Genomic DNA, 26,066 nt, shown 5'->3' with positions numbered 1-26,066 from the left:
TGTTTTTAGTTGGGTTCGTGTTGCTCAGTCTTTAGTTTTCTATGTTGTGTTTTGTGTACTGTCGTTTATCTTTTGCCGTTTTTCGTTTTTTTGTCATGGTATTGTCAGTTTATTTTTCAAGTCATCTTCCGGTTTGCTGGTGAAACAAAGAAAACACTAGTTTCTATCATGCAAAATACGCAAATACCACCCGATAATTCGATTATCTGGTTGTCTGTATATTGATATTGTAAAATATCAATATGCAGACAATCTGATAATCGGTACTCGTGAAACAGTCTGTCATACTTCATATATCTGAATACTTTTTATGAAACAAGAATATCAGTCTATTTTTTCAAATTACTCTTTTATTGCTTGTAAACAGAAATACTGAATCATGACACATAAAAGCAAAATTAAATATCACATCATGGAATTGAGCAAATTGTGAATAAATTATGATAGACACACATAAAATAAACTTATACAAATGGATAAGCTGTACAGTATAAACTGTCTTAACTGAAACAAAAGGATAAGCTTTACAGTATAAACTGTCTTAACTGAAACAAAAGGATAAGCTTTACAGTATAAACTGTCTTAACTGAAACAAATGGATAAGCTTTACAGTATAAACTGTCTTAACTGAAACAAATGGATAAGCTTTACAGTATAAACTGTCTTAACTGAAACAAATGGATAAGCTTTACAGTATAAACTGTCTTAACTGAAACAAAAGGATAAGCTTTACAGTATAAACTGTCTTAACTGAAACAAATGGATAAGCTTTACAGTATAAACTGTCTTAACTGAAACAAATGGATAAGCTTTACAGTATAAACTGTCTTAACTGAAACAAATGGATAAGCTTTACAGTATAAACTGTCTTAACTGAAACAAAAGGATAAGCTTTACAGCATAAACTGTCTTAACTGAAACAAATGGATAAGCTTTACAGTATAAACTGTCTTAACTGAAACAAATGGATAAGCTTTACAGTATAAACTGTCTTAACTGAAACAAATGGATAAGCTTTACAGTATAAACTGTCTTAACTGAAACAAATGGATAAGCTTTACAGCATAAACTGTCTTAACTGAAACAAATATATAAGCTTTACAGCATAAACTGTCTTAACTGAAACAAATGGATAAGCTTTACAGTATAAACTGTCTTAACTGAAACAAATGGATAAGCTTTACAGCATAAACTGTCTTAACTGAAACAAATGGATAAGCTTTACAGTATAAACTGTCTTAACTGAAACAAATGTCTTCTTTAGACAGGTCAAATTCGTAAAGTGTATGTGAAAGTTAAAGTTAACAAAACAGATTGGATACGGCTGGTTCTGGTGTCATATTACAGAATTTATTTTCTGATTTTCTATATCTTGATTCTTAATTAACTAATATAGAACACATTGATACAACATAGAAATGGTCCACAATGTAGTGAGTTTTATTTACAACACTTTAATAATTTCACAGTTATTTAACAGTGTCATTTCTTTGAACTCTGATATTTTTGACAGTTATTATAACGACTGTTACAGAAAAATACAAAAGAGTCTTTGACAGCACTTTTTTTCAGAAGCACAACCACCCATAGAATTTATTACAATATGATTAACGCTAAAATATGTTCTAGATCCAACCATCCATAGAACATAATATGCAAGCATCTTAAAAAAACTATTTATTTTTTTCAAGAACAAACCTTAGATATAGAAAAATATTCATAATGCTGAATACTTTGTCATACATATTTTTCATGTACAAATCATTTTACATAGTTTACAAATTTCACTCCTTAATTATATTACTGATACAAATCAACAAGTTGGAAATTAATATTTTCCAAGTTAAAATACCAGATTTATTTCAAAAACAAACATTCTTTAAATATCAAGGATTAATTCAAATCTTTTTAGCACTGAAAAGTGGTTTAACAATGTTAAGAAATGGGCTTATTGTTTTCAAAGTGGATGCTTACTGCAAGACAACTGGTTCTCATTTAGTAAGGATCATAATATTCTATAAATGGAATGTTTTCATTGCTGTATACTTTACTATTTACAATCAACATAACATTTAAAAACTATCTGTGAACAAGCAGATGCAGATACGGAAAGCTTACTCCAAAGAGATGTCATGCTCACAATGGAAATCTCAATATATGACATAAGTTGCATACAACTAATCCTAAGAATCAGGTTTAAAACAAAACTATATTTGCAAAATATGCCACTTAATCAAAGGAATATAGAATCTCACAAATAAGCATATTATTTTGATGTACATGATATATGATTAATTTTGTAATGGCACTACAGTTAACAATACTGTCACAATACTTAGTATTAGCACCTCTTTACAATGGAATGATAAAATGTAAATGCACCTCAGAGGGATACAAAACATACTATGGTTTGGTCATCACAATACATGTACAAGAATTCTTAAGTAGTACATTAATGCCCAACTTTATAGTTTTTCTTAATTTTCATGTCTAAAAACCTTTCTTTTATAAAAGTTTTTCTATAGTTTAAAGATTTCTTGCAATTACAATTTAGTTATTAGACAAAAAAATATCTTTGTATTGTGTTTATGATAAAATAGGGAAGCATACAGACAGGTACACAAAAAATTGTAAATGAAGATATAAATTTAATGTCCTTTCTTCATTTTTAACTTGTATTCCATATTACATGTACTGCTGTGTTAATTGTGACACTGATTTTCTCAGAGGACATTAAATTTCTGATGCCAAAAATCAACAGATTCAGAACTTTTTTTTATATATCATGAATTAAGTACAAATAAAGAATTAATTTATAATGTAGAAAAAGTGTTGTATGAATCTACAGAACATCAGATTAACAATGAATAGTATAAGTCACAGATGATTGACAACTAATCTGAAAGTTATTCTTAAACAGAAACAGTACAAGATATATAGATAATTTATTGAACACAACTTATTTTTTGAGACAGGTTATATTAGCTTATATCTAGTATCCAGGCTTGTAATAGTATTTTTTGTTTTCATGAGAGGGGGTATTGAAAACAGTTATATGAACGTCTACAGATGTGGTTCATGAAAAAAGAGAAGATACTTTGCATTTAATTATATTTTGTTTTCCTTAAATAATTGCCAGATTATTGATAACTGAAAGCTTGCATTATCTGATTACAACACTAATTTAACATGCATCTTTTTAAGTTACACAGGGGGGAGGAGAGGGTAGGGTTTCTATCATACTTTTATACACTTATTGATATGAATAAATGGAGATGTTGTGTATATGTCAATAAGACAGGAACCCATCAACGCAGTATAAATAATTATCACAAAGAAGAACTTTACAGAATCACAATACATTATTTCAACTTTTATTTAGTCTATTTAAACATATTTGAGATCAGGTTCTTTTTAATCTATGATTCAAATTAATATGCTTTTAATGATTTCAAATCTCTCTACAAGTAATCAACTTGTCCCCAAAAGGCTTTCCAATTAAAAAAAATCAATTAAAAAAATAAATAACTAAAGTCCACAAAATGACCTATTTATACAGATAATTCAACCTATTTTTTTCCTTACAATTGATGATCACATAAAAATAGATTTAATGACAATAAAGATAATATAAATAAATAGTAAATTAATGAATATTACAGAATAAATAATAAAAGTGTCGTTGTTCAACAATATCATTTTAAGAATTAAAATATGTATCTCCTATAACAAATGGACGGATTGAATTGTGTAAAATACAACACTGTGCCCCAAAAACAATAACTTTGTAAAGTGTCAATGTTGCTTCATTTGTGTATTGTACATTTTCATTTCAAAAGGAAACTTTTTGTATCAAAATGAATTGCAATCATAACAAAGATAAATTATTCAAGCATTACTGCATGTGATATTGGATCTACTGACTAGCATACACATGAACTTCAGTGTCCAAGGAGATGATCTGGTTTAATGTGATGTGTAGAATCAAGGTTACCAGTCAATTCAAATGTCATATTGACAGGTCTTCTTCGTACAGGGGCAGATGCGATCGTCGTACTGTTCTTGAAATCCGCAAAATCTTCGGCATTTCTGTAATAAATTAAGAATATTTTTATAGCTAATATTAAGACTTCACTAATCTAAAGTTATATACAGCTAGGACACTTAATTTGTGGCCGCTGTTCCTTGATATTTAGTATTTATAGAGCTTTAAATAAAACATGCTATATATAAATACATATATTACTGCAGATACATAAAGCCTTGTAGAATGGTAAAGTGTATCATATATGACAACTCAAGAGGAATTTCAAATCTTTATTGTCTTTCAATTTGAAAAAAAAACCATGTAATATAATAACTAAAACACTTTGAAGAATTTCAGGTCCATAGGCATGCGACTAAAAAGTTACAGCAAAAGGTTGGGTAAATTGAAGCTTGTCACTGAAAGGCATTTTCTTTCTCTTAAAACAATGCTTGCTATGTACATGCCTATGTATATAGGACTCTATTCAGCAATAAAACAACTTTTCTATCAAAAGAAAGCAAAATAAAATTATTTTAGGAAATTTTGTTGGTATGAATTACATACCACTATTACTGAGTCTCAAATATATTTTTTACTAAAAAGTTACAAATTTTGACAGTATAAATTGCTAAAGATCTATAAATCCTTTCTCATAGATAAATTTTTAATAATACAAAAATGTGCAGAAATTTATCTTACTTTCTCATACCTGCCAACGTTTTGAAATTTCCATGGGGGATTTTAAGCGCAAGAGGACCTAATGCTCCTCTTATATTGTCATCAGTGTTTTTAATTTACTACTATATTGTTTGAATGAGTATGTTTGTGCATAAATACACTTTTAACTCATTTGAATGCCTGTTTTGAGGTATTTAGTTAATTTGATAAAGAATTTCTAAATACAGATCAACACCTCTCATGGAGGAAATCCCCCATAAAGCATGCAAGTTAGCAGGTCTGAACTTTCTCTAGACCTGATTCAACAGGAAATGTTTCAAAGGGAGACAACTCAGTAATTTTAAATAAAATTGCTTTATAAATATTTGAATCAAAAGGAACAAAATGTTATTTAACACATTAATTTTTCAAAACCACCTCTGTTAAAAATAAGGAAAATTATATTTAAAAAATAAAATCCAATTCAAAAGTTTGAATTTATTTAATGTTTGCATGCAGGATTGTCATTATAAGTTAGGAGGGAAGTAATTTTTGTTATTTCATTCAACACAATTCTTACGAGGAGATACTGATGAACTCAGTTCTGGGGTCTGCACTGATAAAAATGGAGATTTGAAAATATCAGGTAGTCTGAAAACAAATGTATAACAAGTTTCTGGTTATATTCTTAAAATAATGGAGCTGCCTGAAAACAAATTTGTATACTTGTTTCATTGTTATCCTTGGGTGCTTAAAATAAAGGATCTGTTAAAAATTAAAGTCAAATAAATCAAATAAGGGCAATTCCAGCGATAAAAGCACTTGAGATTAGCAGGCATATTTTAAAGATCCTGCCTCTCAACAATAAAAAGTCTCTCTGTGCCTTGCTGGTCCGTTTCTTGAATAGCCATACATAACAAGCAAAAGACAAATTTTATGGAATCAACTGATGGAAAAACTAATGGAAATTGTGCAGCAATGTACAGGACAAGATTTTTAAACTTCATATCCATCTACAAAAATAAACATAATATTACTCATAACTTCCTCTAAACTCTACCTCAAATCAAAGGTAATCCTAACACAATCATCACAAGGACACTATAAAGCATGATAGATGAGAAAATGATTTTCTGTTAAAGGGAGGTAATTGGAAAATGTGAAAAATGAAATTTTTAAACATGTAAATGGGAATTCTAATGCAATTATGTTGTATCAATGGTTCTGATTGGATGACAATAAGCGTAAAATTCTCTATCTCCCTGTCTGTAACTGAGGAAGACGACATTTTGAATTCCGGAATGTATTGACACGAAATTTCTCCAATAATAAATTAAGCCAAAAAACTCACATTTTTCACCTAGAAATCTTCTTTTTATCAAATTTTATTACATTCTGAAGCCGACAAGAGGCCAGAAAACGCCCAGTGTTTACGTTTGATGCCGGAAGCATACCTATGACGTCACCTAGTTAAGGCGCCAAAGAAGATAACATCATTTCGCGGAATTTTCGTTTAATGAAAATTTACACTAAAATAATGACTACAATTAATTGATTTGTTTATTTTGCATTAGAATAGAGATAACTGTATTGTATTTGAAGCTTTGCGAAAGTCCATTGGTAGTTTTACTGTCACAAATATCCGTTTACCTGTCTCCGCTACACGTCGCCAGGTAAACTCAATTTGCAACAGTAAAACTACCGATGGACGTATGCCATGCTTCAAATACAATACAGTTATCTCTAAATTGAAAACTGATGTTAATGTATGAATTAAATATACTGTATCATTTGGGTTATTCATTAATGGTTAATAATGTAAAAGTTGTAAAACAAAAGTTAAGTTATAATGAAAAAGATCTATTAGTATTTCATCATTGCCATGTTACTTTTAAGATCAAACAATAAAATAAAGACATACAATTCATTATGAATGATACTGAAAATGGAAATAAACTGATCATGAACAATGTTGCAGTTAAACTTATTCTAATCCAAAATATGGCCATGTTCATGCAAAGTATTAATTCCACTATGAAATAATCCAAAGCTCTTAAATTCATGCAATCTTTCACTGCATTAGTGGAGCAGACAAAGTTGTATCTCAATATTCATGATAACTAACACTAGATTCCAAAACACACCATTAGTAATTTAACTTGACAGCTGTATGATTCGGGATAACAAGAAACATGAATTTTCAAATTAATAAATCTCTGGTCTTAGTAGGCTTGCTGAATTTAACAAGTTATTCGAATGCTACAGGCCAACATAATGACTTTTGTTTAGTTCCATCGAGATCGACACTAAAAAGTTATTGGAAATGGATGACATAATGCTGATTACAGAATTTACATGCTGACCTCATATGGATGTAATAACAAAAAATTTCCTAGTAACTGAGATACCCAGTCAATCAAAAGGCAACAAAACATGTGACAATAATGAAACTAAAATTCCAACTCTCCTTTAACAAAACAGACTGTTAAAAATAATCAATGTGCTTGTATTAATTGATGAAATATGAAATGGTGGTGATTGTGGACACAATAATGTGGTGCATGTGATAGGACGCACTAGCGGGACAACCACTCTACAGCAATACTATACCTCTTAATTAACTGATTATTAATGTTCTGTAAACAAAGTAGCAGTCATAATAAACATAGGTCACTCATTTTGAGTAAAATTTTCTATTACACATGCTACTCAATGTTTCATGCATATTATTTTGATCTTTGAAATTCTGGCCTGTCTAAACAAAACCTTGTACTGGTTATTGTATGGTTTTAAATCATACCTTCTGTTCACACATTTTGTTGTCAGATTATCTTGTAGTTAATTGCTATGATGCTAAATATCTTCAATTTTAGTTAAAAATGGTATCCTTGATCCTGATGCCTAGCCATATAATTCATATGTATGTGAAACTTTGGTTCAGTGTATGAATTTTGATCTTAATAGTCATTGTTGACTTACATTATAACAAGAGTGCTTACCAGGTACTTGTAAAGCCTTTTTGAGCATTTAATTGATATTATTTTTCCTAATTATCTCAAAACTGTTAATAAGCTATTGATACACTGTATATAAGACAGAAATCTATGAATAGATTACAAATGACACAAGCATTAGTTTAAATGCTAATGGATGAAAATTCCATTGCCTTACCAAAATCCTCATTAGTTTTTAATATTAAACCTGTACCCAATTCCATTCCTTAATAAAATATACCTTATGGACAGAACTTTGCTGGAAAATTAGGAAACAATTTTTTATAGATTTAATTCAAACATTTATCGATGACATAGTTAAATTCCGCTTCAGCAAATATGAGCTTATCATGATGAGCTTAGAACAAATTTGGTCCAAATAGCATAATTGAAAGTATGGCAAAAGTCCTATGAAACATACAAAATCTTTGTTCAGAACAGTATTACTATTCACATATAGTAAAAATGTGTTTAAAATGGTATTTTACAGAAGGAATTAAATCATCAAAAACTTTAATCTCTCAGAGCATCATTTTTTTTGGTGTTTCTTTCCTCCATATATTTCTAATAGGTTTAATTTCTTATAATGTGCTAATAATAAAGGCTATGAAAGCAACAATAGTACCTGTTATAAAGCTGGGATGTCTTTGCTGAGAAGTATATGTAATACATTCTCATGTGATTATACATAAATCTATTCTCTAGAAGTAAATATGTGCAATGTTAATCTTGATTTACAGCATGTGCTATGAGCAAAATATTTGAGCCTTCATACAAATATAATGTACTCCGAAACGACTAGAATAGATCAAAGTGAAAAATAAGCTGAATATCTACCTCAAAAAGCATTATATACAATTCTCAATATCAAGGTTATACATACTTAGATCTCAGAATACCACTCCTAGCCTTTACTGGAGTGGTGTGGTCTGGCTCTGGCTTCTCAGACATGTTTGTGGTCGTTCGCGCAAGTAATTCATCAAACTGCTTTCTAGGTAATCCTGTAATTATGTTAGAAAATGTCATTGTAATGCACATGAGAAATATCAAGAATACTTTATATTTGTGTGCAAATATTACAAGATGTGACTGGCTGTTTGTGTAAATCAGGATGTGACAGCTTGGCTTAGATTTAAAAAAAAATAATCATAAAATAATTTTATATTTAAAAAAAAACCTCATGAAATGATGAGAAAATGTCCATTCTTCTGTCATCAAATGTTTTCACAATGTTACAATAATTAATAATAATTGAATGATATGTTAATACACTGAAATATACTGCATTACTTTTGGTAATATACCATGCTGGATATAAAGTGCGTAATGGAATGATGAATTTTGTAATCTGGTTATGGTTTCAATTTAATATTCTAGTAAACAGTTTATGTTATTAAATCATTTTACATAAGTATTTTAGGTAAATCTGGATGATGTTGTTTCCAGGAAAACTGTTGCTGTTAATCATTTTGTTTGGTATTGTTTGAAATGAACATCAAATCCTTTATTTTAAAGTTTAAAGCTAGATAAACTATTTCCTATGTTTTTCCTGGATTAAAATTCATAACATATTTGTTCTTTGCCTAATACTATAAATTGTGCCTTCATGTACTGTTTGTGAAGAAGCTTTATGAAATCTACTCTTAAGTACACCAATATAACAGTGTATGATAAGTACTTTGCACTTGCTAACAGTAACTACAAGCATTGTATGATGCAGAATTGTTTGGTATTGTTTGTTTGTACTTGTGTTTTTGTTACCTGTGATAATATTATTAAAAGGGTTAAGTTCTTTCTAAATAAGGTACTGATTTTTATTACATGTTCTCTTATGAACTTTTCCTTAGGCCACTGAATGAGATTAAAAGAGAAGGATTGGGAACTTGGGATATCTAAAAAACTCTGCTTTATGTTCAGATGCCTGTCAAAATTCATGCATTTGTAATATCTTTAGATGTTGTTTGTCATTTAGTATTCACAGTATATTTCTAGATGCTTGGCAATTGAGAGCTTGATATATCAAAACGGCTGTCTATTGTTCAAGACAATTTGTTGGTCTTTAAATGTCCTTTTGTTTCTTTATGTTGTTGGGTTCCTGTCTCATTGACATCTCACATCATTTTTTATTTATACACATTTTGGTATTACAAATATTTCAGACACTCATCACAAGAAGGTCAGAAGGTTAACAAACAACTAAATACATTTTGCATTTTTGTAAGTCACTCAAAGTTTTACTTTTTTATTCTATTAGATCACAGTAAGAACCTCCAGACTAAGATTTTATAAATCAATCATGCGTAACCTGGAATGTGTGCTGTGTTATGGTCAAGTTGCATTGATTTGATTGAGGGTGTTCTACAATTTTGCTCTCTTGTCATCATGATAGATCTAGTAGAGAAACATCAAGATTTGCCCCAAATTTTGGGTTTACATGCTGGTTTTTGCCAAGAAGGACTTGAAGTATGATTATTACACCTTCATAAAGGATACCTAGAGAAATCCAATTCTCTACAGATACCATTCCAATAAACATTTGAAAAAAGAGTATATATAATTGTCCTAAAGTTTTATGGGAACTAATATGTTATGGTCATGTTTCTAAGCTTTCAGATAATATAAAAATACATTTGTGTGTACTTTGACTAGATTTTTTACTAATAATTCTGGTATTTTATGTTTCAGATAAAAAATGGGTAAATTTTCAATGCAGATTTCTTAATATCAGATACATTATACAATGGAGCAAAGAAACAATTAATAACAGTATATTACTATAAATTTTCCGCAGGTAAAATCATGAATAGGAATCTATTTCTTAATAAAAAATAGACTATGCAATAACATATGATAACTTGATAACATTTCATTGAAGTTTGTTAATCCAGTGATAACAGGGTTTCACTACGGTTTGTGTAAGTGCAAGTGTTTGAATACCATGCAACAAGAGGAACAAGTCATTTAACATTCTGTGGTTGGTCATCAGCAATATGTTTTAAGGTAGGAATTTGACAACAAATATATAAAGTTTCAATTTCGATAGCAATGATTATCAATGACCAATTTCGCATATAAAACACAAATATATATATTAAGCATTTATATATTCTTAATGATTTAAATGTTAGCATTATTTAAGTATAAGGTTTTTAATAAAGCAATTACAAATATAAAAAATATATATAAATCTTGCCATTTTAGTTAACAAAACAACATTAACAAACAAACAAGTTGTGATGGTAACACACATCATCCAGATAAAACTTGGCCTTTCACCTATTATGTGGTCATAAGAAAGCCCCTGTAATTTTTTTGGTATGAGTCTTTTAAAGAAATTTATCCTATACAACATACTTATATGGTGAAAAATAAAACCTAAAACTCTGCTTGGACTATATAATGCTTAGAGAAAGGCATTTCATAAGTAAACAATGCCCTTATTTTTCATTCAGTATGTTTTTATGTATCCTTTCTTGTCGACTGAAAATATTAATGATATATGGCAGCTGTTAATCCATAAAAAAAATTTGAAAGTGATGTTATATTGTATATAGCTGTATAGCTTTGTGAATGTTTTTGCAGCATAAAAAAATACAACATATATAGCAGCTTAATATGCAGTAAGTTTGGTCAGGTGTATTTTTTTTATTGTAGAGAAAACATAAGAACCTAGCACTGGTACAAATAATGATTTTCTTTACCAATTTCACCACTCAGTACAGGCTACTGTCACTGAGAACACATTTCTCCAAAATAACTAAACACTCTTTACACTATAAAATAACATTCCTTTCTCTATGGTAAGTATAGGTATATATAATCTAGGATAAGACATTGATTGACAAGATTTACAGAGTAACTAAACAGACTACTCTAATATCTATATATAAGGGATTGTCAATACTATCACTACATTTTCATTGTAATTTCTGTTTAATAATCTTAACTCAAAAGAGAATAGAAAAATCGAAGTCAATAATGATGACAAATGACCACTGTAGACATAGATGTTGTGAACTATCAAGGAACAGATGTCATGGCATGCTGTAAAATATCACATGACAACAGAAATCACCAGCAATGTTCATAAAAATACACATCATTTTGAAGAGTTTTTGGTAATAATTAAGTGATCACATAGGTCACATCTTTATCCAATCTTTACTTTGGTTATTTTAAGGGAAATTCATTAACTCCTAGATATATATATATGACTCAGGAAAATAAAATTTAAAATTTTCAGAAAACTTATATGTTAAAGATTTTAAAGAAACTAACAATGGAGATATTAAGATATCAATACCACCAAACCATCAACTGTTTCAAGTCCCTTGGTCTGAACATGGTGGAAACATCAGGACTGGGTTGCATAAATGTCAATTAAAGTTAAATGTTGTTAAAATTGTAAGTGTTTATTAAATCATTAAAGTCCAGGAATGATAACACAAACATAACCATCACATGATAAAATACATCCAATGCCTGTTAATAACCATCACATGACAACAGACGTCACATGATACAATACATCCAATGTCTGTTAAAAACCATCACATGACAACAGACGTCACATGATAAAATACATCCAATGCCTGTTAAAAACCATCACTTGACAACAGACGTCACATGCTCTGTTAGAAACCATCACTTGACAACAGACGTCACATGCTCTGTTATAAACCATCAAATAACATCATACATTATATGTGATGTTGTAAACAATAAAACCATCCTGGCCTGCATTTCATAAAAAAACTTATGACTAAAATTGATCGCAAGTAAAATGATTTTCTCATGACTTCCAAGTAAACTTTTGGCATAAAAATGTTTGTGAAACAAAAGCCTGTTAAGCATTTTTTTCAATTGATATCATGTACTTGATGAGACCCAATAAAACCCATGAGGAGAAACCAAATATTTACCAAAACAACTTATTTTTGCCATATTTTTTCTTCTACAGATCAGAGAAACACATACAACAGATATTTGTTGGAAATTTCAAAGACCCTGAATATCAAATGACTTTGGAATGAAAGAGTTTTTTTTGTCTGGGTTAATTTCACATCTAACAACTAAATCTACATATGTTATCTAGCTTAATTATGACCACATCTGAAACACTGAAAACTCACCTTTCATCATGTAGCCTAAATAAACCAATAATATTCACTAAGCATTGTATCTAAGTGCTAATAGATTCCTAAGTTTAGCTGTTACCGATATTCTATACAAAGAATTTTATAATATGGATCTATCAAAGAGCTAGAAACAGTTCAAGTGTTTCAAGGAATTATTTCTAAACATATCAAAGACTCATATGGTTACAAAGTGTATTTCTTAACAGGAGATGATCAGTATTCTATTGTAGATATAAAAATATGCACATAAAACAAATAAATATAAATGTAGCAATAATTTACAAAATAGGTACTTTCTGAAAATATTGCTGAAAAACAAAGAGTATACAACGATAAAAGAGTCAAAGTCTCCAATGTTACATAGCTGTACATCATCAAAAGTAATTTAAATGACTCGGGCATAAATGTTCATATGTTGGCAAACAATGTTTGAGGCATCAAATGTTTGAGTTGACAAAGATAGGATTTAGGAGTTGATAACTATGCTCTCTTGAAAATTTTGGTGAAAAATGAATGAGTTCCAGAAACTGTTTTATTTAAAGATGCAAAACTACAAGTTTCAATTTCTTTCCTAAATGAATTTTATAAAATTTGTGTTAAAAACTGTAAGAGACTATAATAATGCAAAGTGGTTTCCTCCTTCTGCTACTCGCTAGCTTTTTCTTTGATATTCACCATAATATAAGCATGATTTGCAACCCACCCAAAGAGCAGATTCATCATGTTTTCAAATGAACCATTGTATCTCAGCCTAAATTGTTCTTTTTTCCCCCCAACAAAATCAAAAGGGAAAAAACAATTCTAAAAAATGCATTAACTACCCATCCTTCTTCTATTCAATAAACAAGCAATTAAATGCTCATTTTCCACCATTGAAAATTCTATTACAAATAAGTTATTTTCTTTCTAAATTTTATAATTCATAAACTCTTACCAAGTTTGTTAACAATATAAACATTAGCCTATTTCTAAAAAAAAAACATTCTGTATGAAACACCAATTTTACTATTTAGTCCAATTTTTTTGCTATGTTCTTATTAAATAGTATCATGAAAATTTATTGAAAAATTGTTTTAATCTTATCAATGAGGAAATAATTTTCTTAACTCTAGGTTTCTATCTTGGAATTAGAATAGTAAAATTGTGTATTCACTTGTACATAAGTTTTATAGCTTAGTAATCCACTTGGACTATAATTCTCTGGTGTGTACACTTAAAATTCAGATAAATATCATTTTTTCTACTATTGACATCTGTTTTGTAGTTATCTGCATCATTAGATATCAGATTTATTTCATACCAAATATTGTTCATCAGTTTGAAAACTTGATGAAAACGAATAACTTGATTAACGATACACACCAGAGAATCTGACCTTTCATGCTTCAAAGAAGAATTATAGTAAGTATATATATATACTTTCATGCCTAAAGTGATACCTTTAAGAAAATTGGGTCTGAAAATATAGGTTTTGTTATAATAAATTAGACATGTAAATGTAAACCAGGAAATGGTTAACTCTTATATGTGTGTATATGACTTTACATGCAGTACACAAATATCTTAACTTAGAAGAAACAAAAGGAAAACAGACTTGAGTCTCTTATATCTTTTATATACATGTATTATTTTCATAAAAAATTCATGATCTGACATTGTAGATTTTCATATTAAGAAATTGATCAAGTTTATTGGCACACCATGAAATCTGCCTGATCTTTTTTTATCCTTGTCAAATACTCATCACATTACAATTTGTTTTTAAATGTGAATTCATAGCAACTTATTTGCAATACATGCCTGATTCAATTCAAAATAATCAATGTCTATTCACATATGTGTTTTCAAACAATAACTGATTCTGGCATTGTACTTAGTTAAGTACAAATAATTATTGTATTTTAGTTTAGTTCTATGTATAGGGTAAAGTTATCAACCAGGTCAATAGTGATCTTTCTGTTGCAAGAATTATAAACTGATCAGGACACAACACAATGTAATGAAAAAAATGTCTTGGGCAAAATTACCCTTAAAGTTAAATTCTGTCAAAATTATTTAACCATATCGTTGATACACCTGTAGATACTACACTTACCTGGCATCATGTAACCTGGAACTTTAGGGTTACGTGGGTCTTTAACTGGAGGTAATTCTTTGTTTCCTATCAAATACCAGTATTAAAGATATATAGATTTAAATACACTTTTAAAATTAAAATGAATTTGTTACCATTCCTGAATTAATCTCGCCATAAACATTGAATTCTGAATTTCCAATTCTCCTGACCCAATTCCCAAACTTAAAAGTTTTAAATTGTTTCAATTTTATTACAGAATAGCCTTAACCTTTCTTGGTCTTTCAAAACTCTTTCATAGGATAAAATGCCTCCCCTAGCAGATCTATTATGTTAACAGGAGTTATTAATTAGAACAACAGAAAGATTTTTCATTTATAATTTTCAGAAGTTTAAATTGCAAAACTGTTTATGTTTAAAGTTTACAGTTACACTGAGTGTATGTAGGAATGGTTTTGTTTTGTTTTGTATTTTATATAGTAAGTCATACCATCGAGAAAATCTCCAACAGTTCCTTTGCGATACATTTCTTCTCTTTTCTTCTTTTGTACTTCTTTTGATGCATGCCAATTCCTTAAAAACTGACGAGAAGTTTCTGATATTTCTTTACCATCTAGAATTTCTGGAAGAAGAATAAACAGCACTTTTGAAAGGAAAGTTTGCTGAAAGACAGGACAATCTCCAAATGAACCAAAAGGTTAACATGTTTTTTGTTGTAATTCAAACAAATGAAATTTCTGTATTTTAAGTGACCACACAATACTATTCTATTCATTTATCAATGAATATATACATAATTTTAAAACAGCTGGATTATTTAGCTTTTTTGCTATTTTAGGTGTCAATTTGGACTATTAGATATCTCTCCCAAATGCAACCTTTTTAATTGTACATGTTTTTAAAACTTAAAAAAAAAAAATTGGATTATTACACTTGGAAAGAGTGAGCCACCTATTTTTTTTTTAGATTGCCTTAGAGATGGCTCTTTCAGTACAATAAGAAAATTAAATGATTTTGAATGGAATCTTTAAACAAATGCTACTATTCTGCAAATTCATTGCTGATATCTATGACAGAACTTCAAGTATACAAATTTGGCAAATTACTCAAGAAAACTAGCAGATAAATTAAATGTAATAGACCACAATGTGAATACTAGTAGATAATCTGTATAAAATGAGCTACATTGATGATGAATTTGTTACAATTCTTAATGCATGAAATATTTGAATTTTACCAACCTAAATGATTTGCCATGACGATTACCCTATCTCTGTATTTAGCTTTATGACACAGGGGATTTCCCATTAAATCCAATCTCCACAATCTATGCCACTGTCCAAATATATGAGCAAGTTCCTTCATATCCATTAACTGATTGTCTGTAGCATGAAATTGTTGTATCATTATTAAACATTCTAAGTCACTAATACTGTTCAAATTGTTCCCTGACACATTAATCACTTGTAAAGATCTCTGCAAGGAAAGAAAATTTGTTTCAATCAGTACAAATAGTATATGAATTGAAATACATGTACTCTGTAGTAATCTTCATGCCAGATTATCTACAAAATAAGCCTTTAGATCTCTATTTCTTATAAAGGTGTAATATACATTGAATCTGAAGGACGTTATTTACTTTCCACAGTTTTGTTTTATAAAAAATGTACAATTTATTTTACAATTCTACAAAAATATCTTTAATTCAAATCTCATTGAACACATTACTAAGGCTTTGTAACTGAAAACATCAAATAGTAACTCCAATACAATGTTTATGTACTATCATGACATTTTTATCTGAAATAATCCTTACCGACAGAGATCTTATTGTCCGAGGATCAAACAAAAGTTTTTCTCCAGGAGGTAACCTTTGATTTTCCAAGTGAAGTTCCTGTAAGTTTTCTAACTTATCAAGTCCCTCTAATACTGTGATACAGTTACCACCTAAGTACCTGAAAAAGATAAACATATCCTATGAGTTACGGTGTAAGACAATAAGTCATCATTATGTGACATTTTTTCTTCCGAAACGCTGAGTGATTCTCAAAACATGTTGCTTTAAATTACTACAGTTTGAACTTCAATGCAATTTCCCATAGGAACTCCTTTTACTGCTAAAACTGTGCCACTTTTACTATGAAGTTTCATGAACAATCATATCCTGGAATTGAAAGTTCATAAGCACTACTATTTTTTGCAAAGGTCAAAAGATAATATGTTTTTTACATAAGCAAAGCAAGGTTATTGCTTTCTGTACAAGAGATTTATAATAATAAAATCACAGCCTATAAAGGTTCAATTATCTGTTTTATGACCCAGGGGTTAGGACTTTTCTCAATGTTCTGCCCATGGGGCCTTAAATTTGCTAAATAGCTCTGATATTTCTGTTAAATTACTTTAACATGTATTTTTAGAACACATTATGGTAAGTTTTATAGAGGCATTTATGTATCTCTAGCTTGAGTCAATTGATGCTACAGTCACAATCAAGCGTTATGGCTTACTTATAGGAATTTGACAGGTCTGGACAAAACACCTGAACAACAATTTTTATCTTGAACATCAATGAGTTTCAATGACTGTGAAGAGTAAATATAAGCACTTCTTAACAATTTTTAGTACAAATATACATAATTCATGAAATTACTTTGCATACAGGGCTTTAGGTAAACTATGCATACTGTTAACTGTGAATGTATGCTGAATCATCATATTTAAGGCCCAGAATTTTCTCAATCTTAATAAAGTATTTGTAAAACTTTATATATGGGTTAATTTCATTAAATGTCTGAAGATATACAACTAGATTTCATAAAATTCCCTTTTTTTCACCCAATATAGGTTGCACATCTGTAAATTTAGACAATGCAAATTTCAGTTAATCAGTCTGAATGAATTCAGTTGTCTTACAGTTAGTCAGTCTCTGAAATTCTGAATGGAATCTGTTGACTTACAGTAAGTAAATCTAGACAAATTCTGTTGACTTACATTAAGTCAGTCTGGACAAAATCTATTCAGTCTGGAGGAATTCTGTTGACTTACAGTTAGTCAGTCTGGGCGAAATCTATTCAGTCTGAATGAATTATGTTAACTTACAATTTGTCAGTCTGGACAGATTCTGTTGACTTACAGTTTAGTCAATCTGAATAGATTTTGGTAACTTACAGTTAGTCAGTCTAGAGTGATTCTGTTAACTTACAGCTAGTCAGGCTGAATTGATTTTGACCTACAGTAGTCAGTATGGAGGGATTCTGTTGACTTATAGTTCAATCAGTCGAATTGGATTCTTCTGACTTACAGTTAAGATAGTTGAATGATTTGAGTCAGGTTCTGTTAACTTACAGTTTAGTCAATCTGAATAGATTTTGGTAACTTACAGTTAGTCGGTCTAGAGTGAGTCTGTTAACTAACAGTTAGTCGGTCTAGAGTGATTCTGTTAACTTACAGTTAGTCAGATTGAAGGGATTCTGTTGACTTATAGTTCAATCAGTCAGATTGGATTCTTCTGACTTACAGTTAAGATAGTTGAATGATTTGAGTCAGGTTCTGTTGACTTACAGTTTAGACAGATAGACCATTGAGGCTTTTAGTTAGTATTGCTGGGTTATCAGTTTATTGTCTCATTGAAATATATCACACATCTTTTTACTTACAGTTTAGACAGTCTGACAAGTGAAGCCTTATTTTAGTTAGTTTTGTTGTGTTGTCAGTTTGTTGTCTCATTGACATATACCCTATATCTCCTTTTAATCTTGTGACTTACAGTTTAGACAGTCTGACAAGAAGTGACTTACAATTAAGACAGTCTGACAAGAAGTGACTTACAATTTAGACAGTCTGACAAGAAGTGACTTATAATTTAGACAGTCTAACAAGAAGTGACTTACAATTTAGACAGTCTGACAAGAAGTGACTTACAATTTAGACAGTCTGACAAGAAGTGACTTACAATTTAGACAGTCTGACAAGAAGTGACTTACAATTTAGACAGTCTGACAAGAAGTGACTTACAATTTAGACAGTCTAACAAGAAGTGACTTACAATTTAGAGAGTCTAACAAGAAGTGACTTACAATTTAGACAGTCTGACAAGAGGTGTCAGGTTCTCTATTTTACAGATATCATTATTCTGTAAATACAGCATATTAATGTTCTGGTTCTGGTGAAGCATAGGAATTCTATTCAGCTGATTGTCATACAGGTACAACACAGACAGATTTTTACACATTGATAATTCATCACTCTGAAAAAGGATAAAAAAAACTTAAAAAACATTACACAAATAAACATTTCACAATCAAATAAAGAAATAGAGCCTGAATTTAAAATCAGACAAAAATATGCAATAAAACATTCCCTCTTTTTGTTGTTAATCCATACAATTACATGGACAGGAAAGTTTATACTTGAGATCCATTAGGTCATCTCTTGATCTTTTTTGACAAATTGTCATTGCCTTATAGATAGTAAATCATTGCTGGAGACCAAATTTATAGAGCAGAGGTTCATTATTGGTATCTGTCCCATAAGCATAATTACTTTATATGCCTTCTTGTTAACATACTAAGGATATTTTTCCCACTTGATTAACCCTACAGAGTCAATTTTCTCAAACTTCGTAAAAACTACCTTCAAGGAGATTCACATACAAGAATATACATCTGTGAGTGTGACTGTCTAAATGGTTTAACTTCTGAACATTTTATTTTATTATAGTCCCTAAAAAATATGAATTCAAAACACTCAGGTTTGTCTACCTCAAGGCAGAGATGGCTTTAGTCATATGTGGTACAAATTTTTGGAATTTATGTTTTTCAATTTCTTCCACTTCATATTTGAATTGGCCTACAAGCTGTATAGATTTGAATGCCACTGATGGTTCTTATACAGATGACATGTGTATATGACATACAAAATTATAAGCCTGTTATCTGTGATGAGTTTTTACTATTAATATTTACCCATGATAGCAATTTTAGTGTCCATGTCATAAAAACATTGAGTTATTTTTATTTATTTGTATTTGAAAGGGATCATCAGTTACATCATTCAATTACATGAAAAGTTATAAAATAAAAGCATAATTGTCATACCACTTCGTCAATATTTCTGTCTTCCAAGTAAAGATGAGTTAATCTGCGTAAATACTGTGACATAGATTCATCTCGTTTCTTCTTGGTGTAACCAGAGGTACCCCTAGCAATCAGGTCAATAGTTAACTTGACCATTTTAATATTATATTCTAAACCATAAAATCATGTAGCTTCTATACCTTCCATCCCTGAAATAAAAAAAAAATAATAAGATAAGAGGTCTTTATTAAATGTCAAAGTAAGTTAGGATAACTAAAAAATTTAACAATATAATAACTAGATACAATGAGATAAGGTATTTCCAATACAACTAGAGAAAATATGGCATAAAGTGTTTCCAATTTACTTTAAGACTATATTAGATCATGGTGCTCCCATATACTGGTAACTATAGACTATATCAGTGTCTAAGCTAGCCAAAAATAGAGGGTTGCCACACCCCGCCCCTTCAGGTTGCACCCCTCACACTTAAAAAAATATTCACTTTGTTTCCCTTTCCAATGTCCAATGTCCACATATTTTTTTTACCAACCATGTCCACATTTTTTATAATCCTTTTGTTTATTCTAGACTTATTAGGCTTGAAACAAGAGGCTCTCAAGAGCCTGAATCGCTCACCTGTATTTCAGAGGAGAAGATTTTTAAATGTTAGCAAACTTGATGAACAAATTGTGTAAAATTATCTTTAAAGGGCAATAACTCCTTAAGGGGTCAATTGACAATTATGGTCATATTACCTTTTTTGTAGATCTTACTTTGCTGAACATTATTGCCGCTTACAGTTTATATATATCTATAATAATATTCAAAATAATAACAAAAAACTGCAAAATTTTGTTAAAAACTACCAATTTGGTGGCAGCAACCCAACAATGGATTGTTCGATTCGTCTGAAAATTTCAGGGCCTATAGATCTTGACCAATTAAACAATTTTACCCCGTCACATTTGCTCTAAAAGATTTAGTTTTTGAGATATAAGCCAAAAACTGCATTTGACCCCTATGTTCTATTTTTAGCCATGGCGGCCATGTTTGTCAATGGATCAAAACTTCGGATACAATTTATAAACTAGATACCCTAAGTAACATTTATTTAAAGTTTGAAGGTATTTGGCCCAGTAGTTTCAGAGGAGAAGATTTTTGAAATAGTTTACGATGACAGACGACAACGACGACGACAGACGCCAAGTGATGGCATAAGCTCACATGGGGCCCTTTGGGCCCCGGTGAGCTAAAAAGGCAAGAGAGTGAAAAGAATATTTTGGGATAAGGCAAAGGAAACCTAACATATCTCTGTAAGAAGGATGTTAAGCTTGGGTAAAAAATATAATAAAGGCACTATTGATCTATGCTAATTCAAAAGATAAATCTGTTGTAAAAATGAACACCACACATAAGTGCCCTTCTATGAGACTGCATTTCTGCTCTCAGTTTATAGCTAGTACACTGTATGATATTAAGCCTTCCCAATTTAACAAAATGCTACATGTAAGGCAACTCCAAGTTAACAAGATTGACTGAAGTTTAAATATGGACATCTTGTATACTGTAAATTCAGAAATTATTGCGAGGTTTTTATTATTGCGAAAAATGCGACAGGGTTATAATCGCAATAATTTAAACTCGCATTTGGAAATTTTTTATATGAATTTAAGAGGATTTTTCTCAATATCAAAAAAAATAAAATCGCATTTTAGTCTAAAATTCAAAAAATCGCAATAATAAATGCACGCAATAATTTCTGAATTTACAGTATATAGACATTAATTTGTCTGAGTAAATGACCATATGGTGACCTTATATGTTTTGCTTTTGGTTTTTTTAAGCCAGTTGGTCTCACTGACATATACCCAAAGTTTTCTTTTATTTATGTGAGACATGGTCACTCCTATTTAAAAATTCGTAAGGGTTCCGCGGAACCCAGTGTCTCGCCTACTTTTGCTGTTAATCGCAGACTCAACAAAAATGAGGAAAAAAATTAATAAAAATATTCCTCTCTATACTATCTTTTGATTATAAGTAGCTTCTGTCCAAGTTTGGTAAAAATTCAGGATAGTTTATGAATCTAATAAATATTTTAAAAACTTAAACTGCAGACTGTATGTAATGTTAACTGGAAGAAAAACTAAGTCCATTTATAAGTAAAATACGGAAAAAATGGAATTAAATTTTAACAAAATTTCCTTCTAGATACTAGCTTTTAATCATAAACAAGCTTCTGTCCAAGTTTGGTACAAATCCAGGATAGTTAAAGAAAGGTGTTAAAATTTTAAAAACTTTAACCAGAGTGAATGTAATGTTAACTGGCAGAAAAACTAAGTCCATTTATAAGTAAAATACGGAAAAAATGGAATTTTTTTTGTGCAAAATTTACTTCTGGATACTATCTTATGATCATAAACAAGCTTCTTTCCAAGTTTGGTAGAAATCCAGGATAGTTTAAGAAAGTTATTAAAATTTCAAAAACTTTAACCACAGAGTGAATATTTGTGGACGCCGCGGACGACAACGACGCCGACGGAATGTAGGATCGCTATGTCTCGCTTTTTCCACAAAAGTCGAAGGCTCGACAATAATACTACCTCTGATTTAATTGTTGTTCTTTTTAATTTACCTGCAATACTATAATATGTCATATTAATTCACAACCTGGAAAAAATAAATTATAACTATTTAGTCAGGAGTGTATACCATGCCATGCCCACTACTTCCCACAATCTCAAAATCATATTAGAAGGACTGCATTGTTATGTTTATGTATTTGTGTATAGATATTTCCTACAAAGAAGTTCTGTAGCTTACATGACTAAAACATAACCTTGGGCATCTTTATACATGGAACTTCAAATTCAATGGTGGCGGGAGCATAATGAGGTTAGGCATTAAAATCATTCCATAAATGAAATACTCCAATATCAATCAATAAAATGTTCTGCGGGGTGCAGCTTGATACAACCAAAGAGGTCGAACCTGAAGAGTTGGAGTGAATATGGATACTACATTCAAGCTTGATACAGCTCTGAATTTGTATTGTGATTAAATATTTGATACAGCAGAGGTTTCTGACACAGTATGAATGTGGTCAAAGAACTGAAATATTTGAAATTGGACTTATATACATATTATGGTCTAGTATCCAAAATCTAAATACACCATTAGATTCTGCATATCCAAGAACACCAAGAATTCAATTTATTTATTTATAAGTGGACAATATTTTGGACTAAAATTAATATATCTGAATCAGCAAAATTCTTAATAACATTAAAATATAAAACGACAGCTTCTCATTTGCATATCACCTCAAAGATAAGACATAAATTATAAGCTAAAACATTGTAAGGGAGGTAACTCTTATGTAAAAAAAAAACCAAAGGAAATTAATCAAATATAAGCAATTCAGCATAGCAAAAAACCCTCCCTTTCAGATTTTGTTAAAATCATACAAAGGTTAATTTTGGACCCTTTGGACCCTGATGGCGACCGAAAAATGGACCCAAAATTCAAAATCTAAATACACTACTGAGACTTGACTGTATGTGTTGCTTTCCACCTATTGCAGTTTATTCAAAATTCTGACCAAATTGCAATTTATTTTATCAAACCAAACTCTTTTAATATTTCTTTAATTGTCATTTGTAACAGTTCAGTTGTCCTGTTAACGTCAAAGTTTTTTTCCTGTCAGAAGGTTCCCCAGAGTCGTCTTCTCACCATATTTAAATAACTTTGTCAGGACTTAAAAATGGGGATTGTTTTTCCCACTGTTAAACACCCTGTTGTAGTAGTGTCAAAATTATTATACAATTCAGAAGTCACAAACCGGGATCTATGATTTGCAGCATCAACAACAAGGAGTTCGTACCTGTTTTTGTAAAATGATGAATAGAGATTTGTGGAGGGCAAAAGTTTAAAATTGAAATGGTTTTAACGACTTAAAATTGCAAATTCCACAGTAATAGACTATGCAACATGCATCTTTCAAAACTGAATGTAAACTGGATGTATTAATTTGATTGTAAACTATGAAATGAATTTGGAATAAAGATACAAAATTTCTTCAGGTTATCAAGTTGCAGTAAATATTTAAGTATTTAGTTTTAAAACTACTAAAGTGAGTGATTATGATCGATAATTGTTGTTATTTTGCATGAAATTATGCTCTGTTTTACGATTAAGACTAAGAGTATAACCTTGTACTTGTTTAATAAGGGGGATGCTAATTGCTTAAATCAATAAAAGCATGTGTTCCACTTTTTATACTTTTTTCTTAGTACATGTAGTAATTGAATTTAAATATTATTTTTGAATCTAAATTTTCAGCGGCATTTGCTGAAAAGAAATTTAATATAAATGAAATTAATCATCTCTCTTGATCAAGTGTTCTCCTGTCAGGTGTCTCTAACTACATGTACAAGTGATCAGCGATCGTTATCCAGATATCCCTCTAAATCTTGCTTTAAAACAGCAATCAGGAGGACTCTTTGGATTATATAATAATAGGGGTTATGCATGCGCAATTACATACCAATAATTATAATTGCTAACAGAAATGGCGGCTGCTAGCGAAACTAAAACAAATTTTGACTACACATTGAAATCATAGTGCAACTATTTAACAATGACAGGGATCAGTTGATGATGGCAAAAGACAATTTAACGATGGTGGTAATCATTTGATGATGGCAGAAGATAATTTTACGATGGCTGTGCACCATCATAAAACAGGTCATGGAGATCCCTGCTTGTCCATGGGCAACCCAGACAAAAAAATTACTTGTCCAGTTGTTCAAATGTAAAAGTCGGGTGAGTCGGGGATAGCATTTCCACACCAGCCTGTTCCACACCCCTGGGTTTTTTTTTCATTTTGTTATGCTGTTATATTACATGCTATGAAATGTAGTGTAATGACAATAAAGATTTGAATTGAATTGAATTATATAAAACATATATAAATTTTACAAATTCAAGCAACTAAATCAATAAATTGAAACAATACATTTGCATTGATATATACATTTAACTAAGGGGATCCAACCAAATGTCTGTTAATGTGTGTGGAATGCATATTTTTCACTTTTGTGATCATTGTTCTTCTGTCAGCTGTGTCATTCATGCGTCTGTAGTTATTATCATTATAATACGGAATTGGTTCATCGTTAGTTTGTGTAATTTTCACTAGCATTCAGCAAAATACTGTGATTGTCTTACAACATCCTAAACAATGGGAATTCAACCATTGACATGACGTAATTTTAATTTTTGTGTACGAAAAATGAAATAACCATGTGATAACCCACTATCCTTTAGATTCTGATCAAGATGCTGCAAAGGAGGCCTCATCACTAAATGAACAATATAATGTCATAACTATGTCGGATGTCAGAAGTGCAGTCAAGATGTCTACAAAACTGAAATGGCAAAGCAGATGGACAATTGGTGAAACAGGAAGACACCTATATGATCTGGTACCTATTGTTGGAAAAATAGTTCAACTAGACCTCCCTAACACTCAAATTGGAAGAATACTATCGGAATTAAGAACAGGCTAATTGTTGTGTGGCTGAAACATCTGAAAAGCAAACCTGACACCCCTGTATTCCAATGTACGGTGCCTCTCTTGTTGTAATACCTATTCTGTTCAACCAATTTAAGTCTGATTAATCAGACCATTCATAACAAACCTAGGTAAAAAAGGGGAGTTAAATGGCCAGTAACCGACAAGTACCTGGGTTCGACTAGAATCAGTATTAATTTTATTCACATTAATTGATTATATTCTATTCAGGCCAAATTTAACTTCACTCATTAGTCATTAAAGGACTATACCACACTAGAAAACAAGCAATATTAAGACTATACTTTTAAAGCATAATCACGTGACTAGTCGTTAGGCTTCTGTTGCTATGAACTTCACGAAGCAATTTGACCCACTTAAGTTTCCAATATGTTATATTCAAATACCTGTATATCAAACAGTCTGTTGCCACTTTTTCATGTGGCTCTTTGTCTGCAAAGTGATACCAAACCGAAGAAATATTTCAAAACAAGGTCAGGTTTGATACAAGCGCCTTATTGACGGAA

At 30.4% G+C, this 26,066-nt stretch overlaps 1 protein-coding gene across 6 annotated transcripts; it reads right to left on the bottom strand.

Annotated features, from left to right (window-relative positions):
- Positions 1-330: 330 nt before the first annotated feature.
- On the bottom strand, positions 331-26,066 carry LOC127713779 (protein phosphatase 1 regulatory subunit 42-like). Of its 6 annotated transcripts, none has more exons than XM_052219813.1 (11): positions 25,947-26,066; positions 19,986-20,173; positions 18,966-19,135; positions 16,706-16,844; positions 16,131-16,365; positions 15,380-15,511; positions 14,911-14,976; positions 12,810-12,824; positions 8,561-8,678; positions 7,919-7,936; positions 331-4,089 (listed from the first exon to the last, which is right to left on the bottom strand). In XM_052219813.1, exons 2-11 carry the CDS (start codon positions 20,118-20,120, stop codon positions 3,942-3,944), a joined length of 1,176 nt encoding a protein of 391 aa, XP_052075773.1. In that variant the 5' UTR covers positions 20,121-20,173; positions 25,947-26,066; the 3' UTR covers positions 331-3,941. The 6 variants fall into 6 exon arrangements, with proteins under 6 accessions (XP_052075773.1, XP_052075774.1, XP_052075777.1 ...); XM_052219814.1 differs by lacking the exon at positions 7,919-7,936 and adding an exon at positions 5,265-5,335; XM_052219819.1 differs by lacking the exon at positions 7,919-7,936 and adding an exon at positions 7,295-7,320 and having other exon boundaries at positions 3,960-4,089.

This window comes from Mytilus californianus, unplaced genomic scaffold (genome assembly GCF_021869535.1).
Source record: "Mytilus californianus isolate M0D057914Y unplaced genomic scaffold, xbMytCali1.0.p SCAF_1, whole genome shotgun sequence".
Classification (NCBI taxonomy): Eukaryota; Metazoa; Mollusca; class Bivalvia; order Mytilida; family Mytilidae; genus Mytilus; species Mytilus californianus.
The sequence above is the reverse complement of the archived record's forward strand: the minus strand, read 5'-3'. Positions and strand labels throughout refer to the sequence as shown.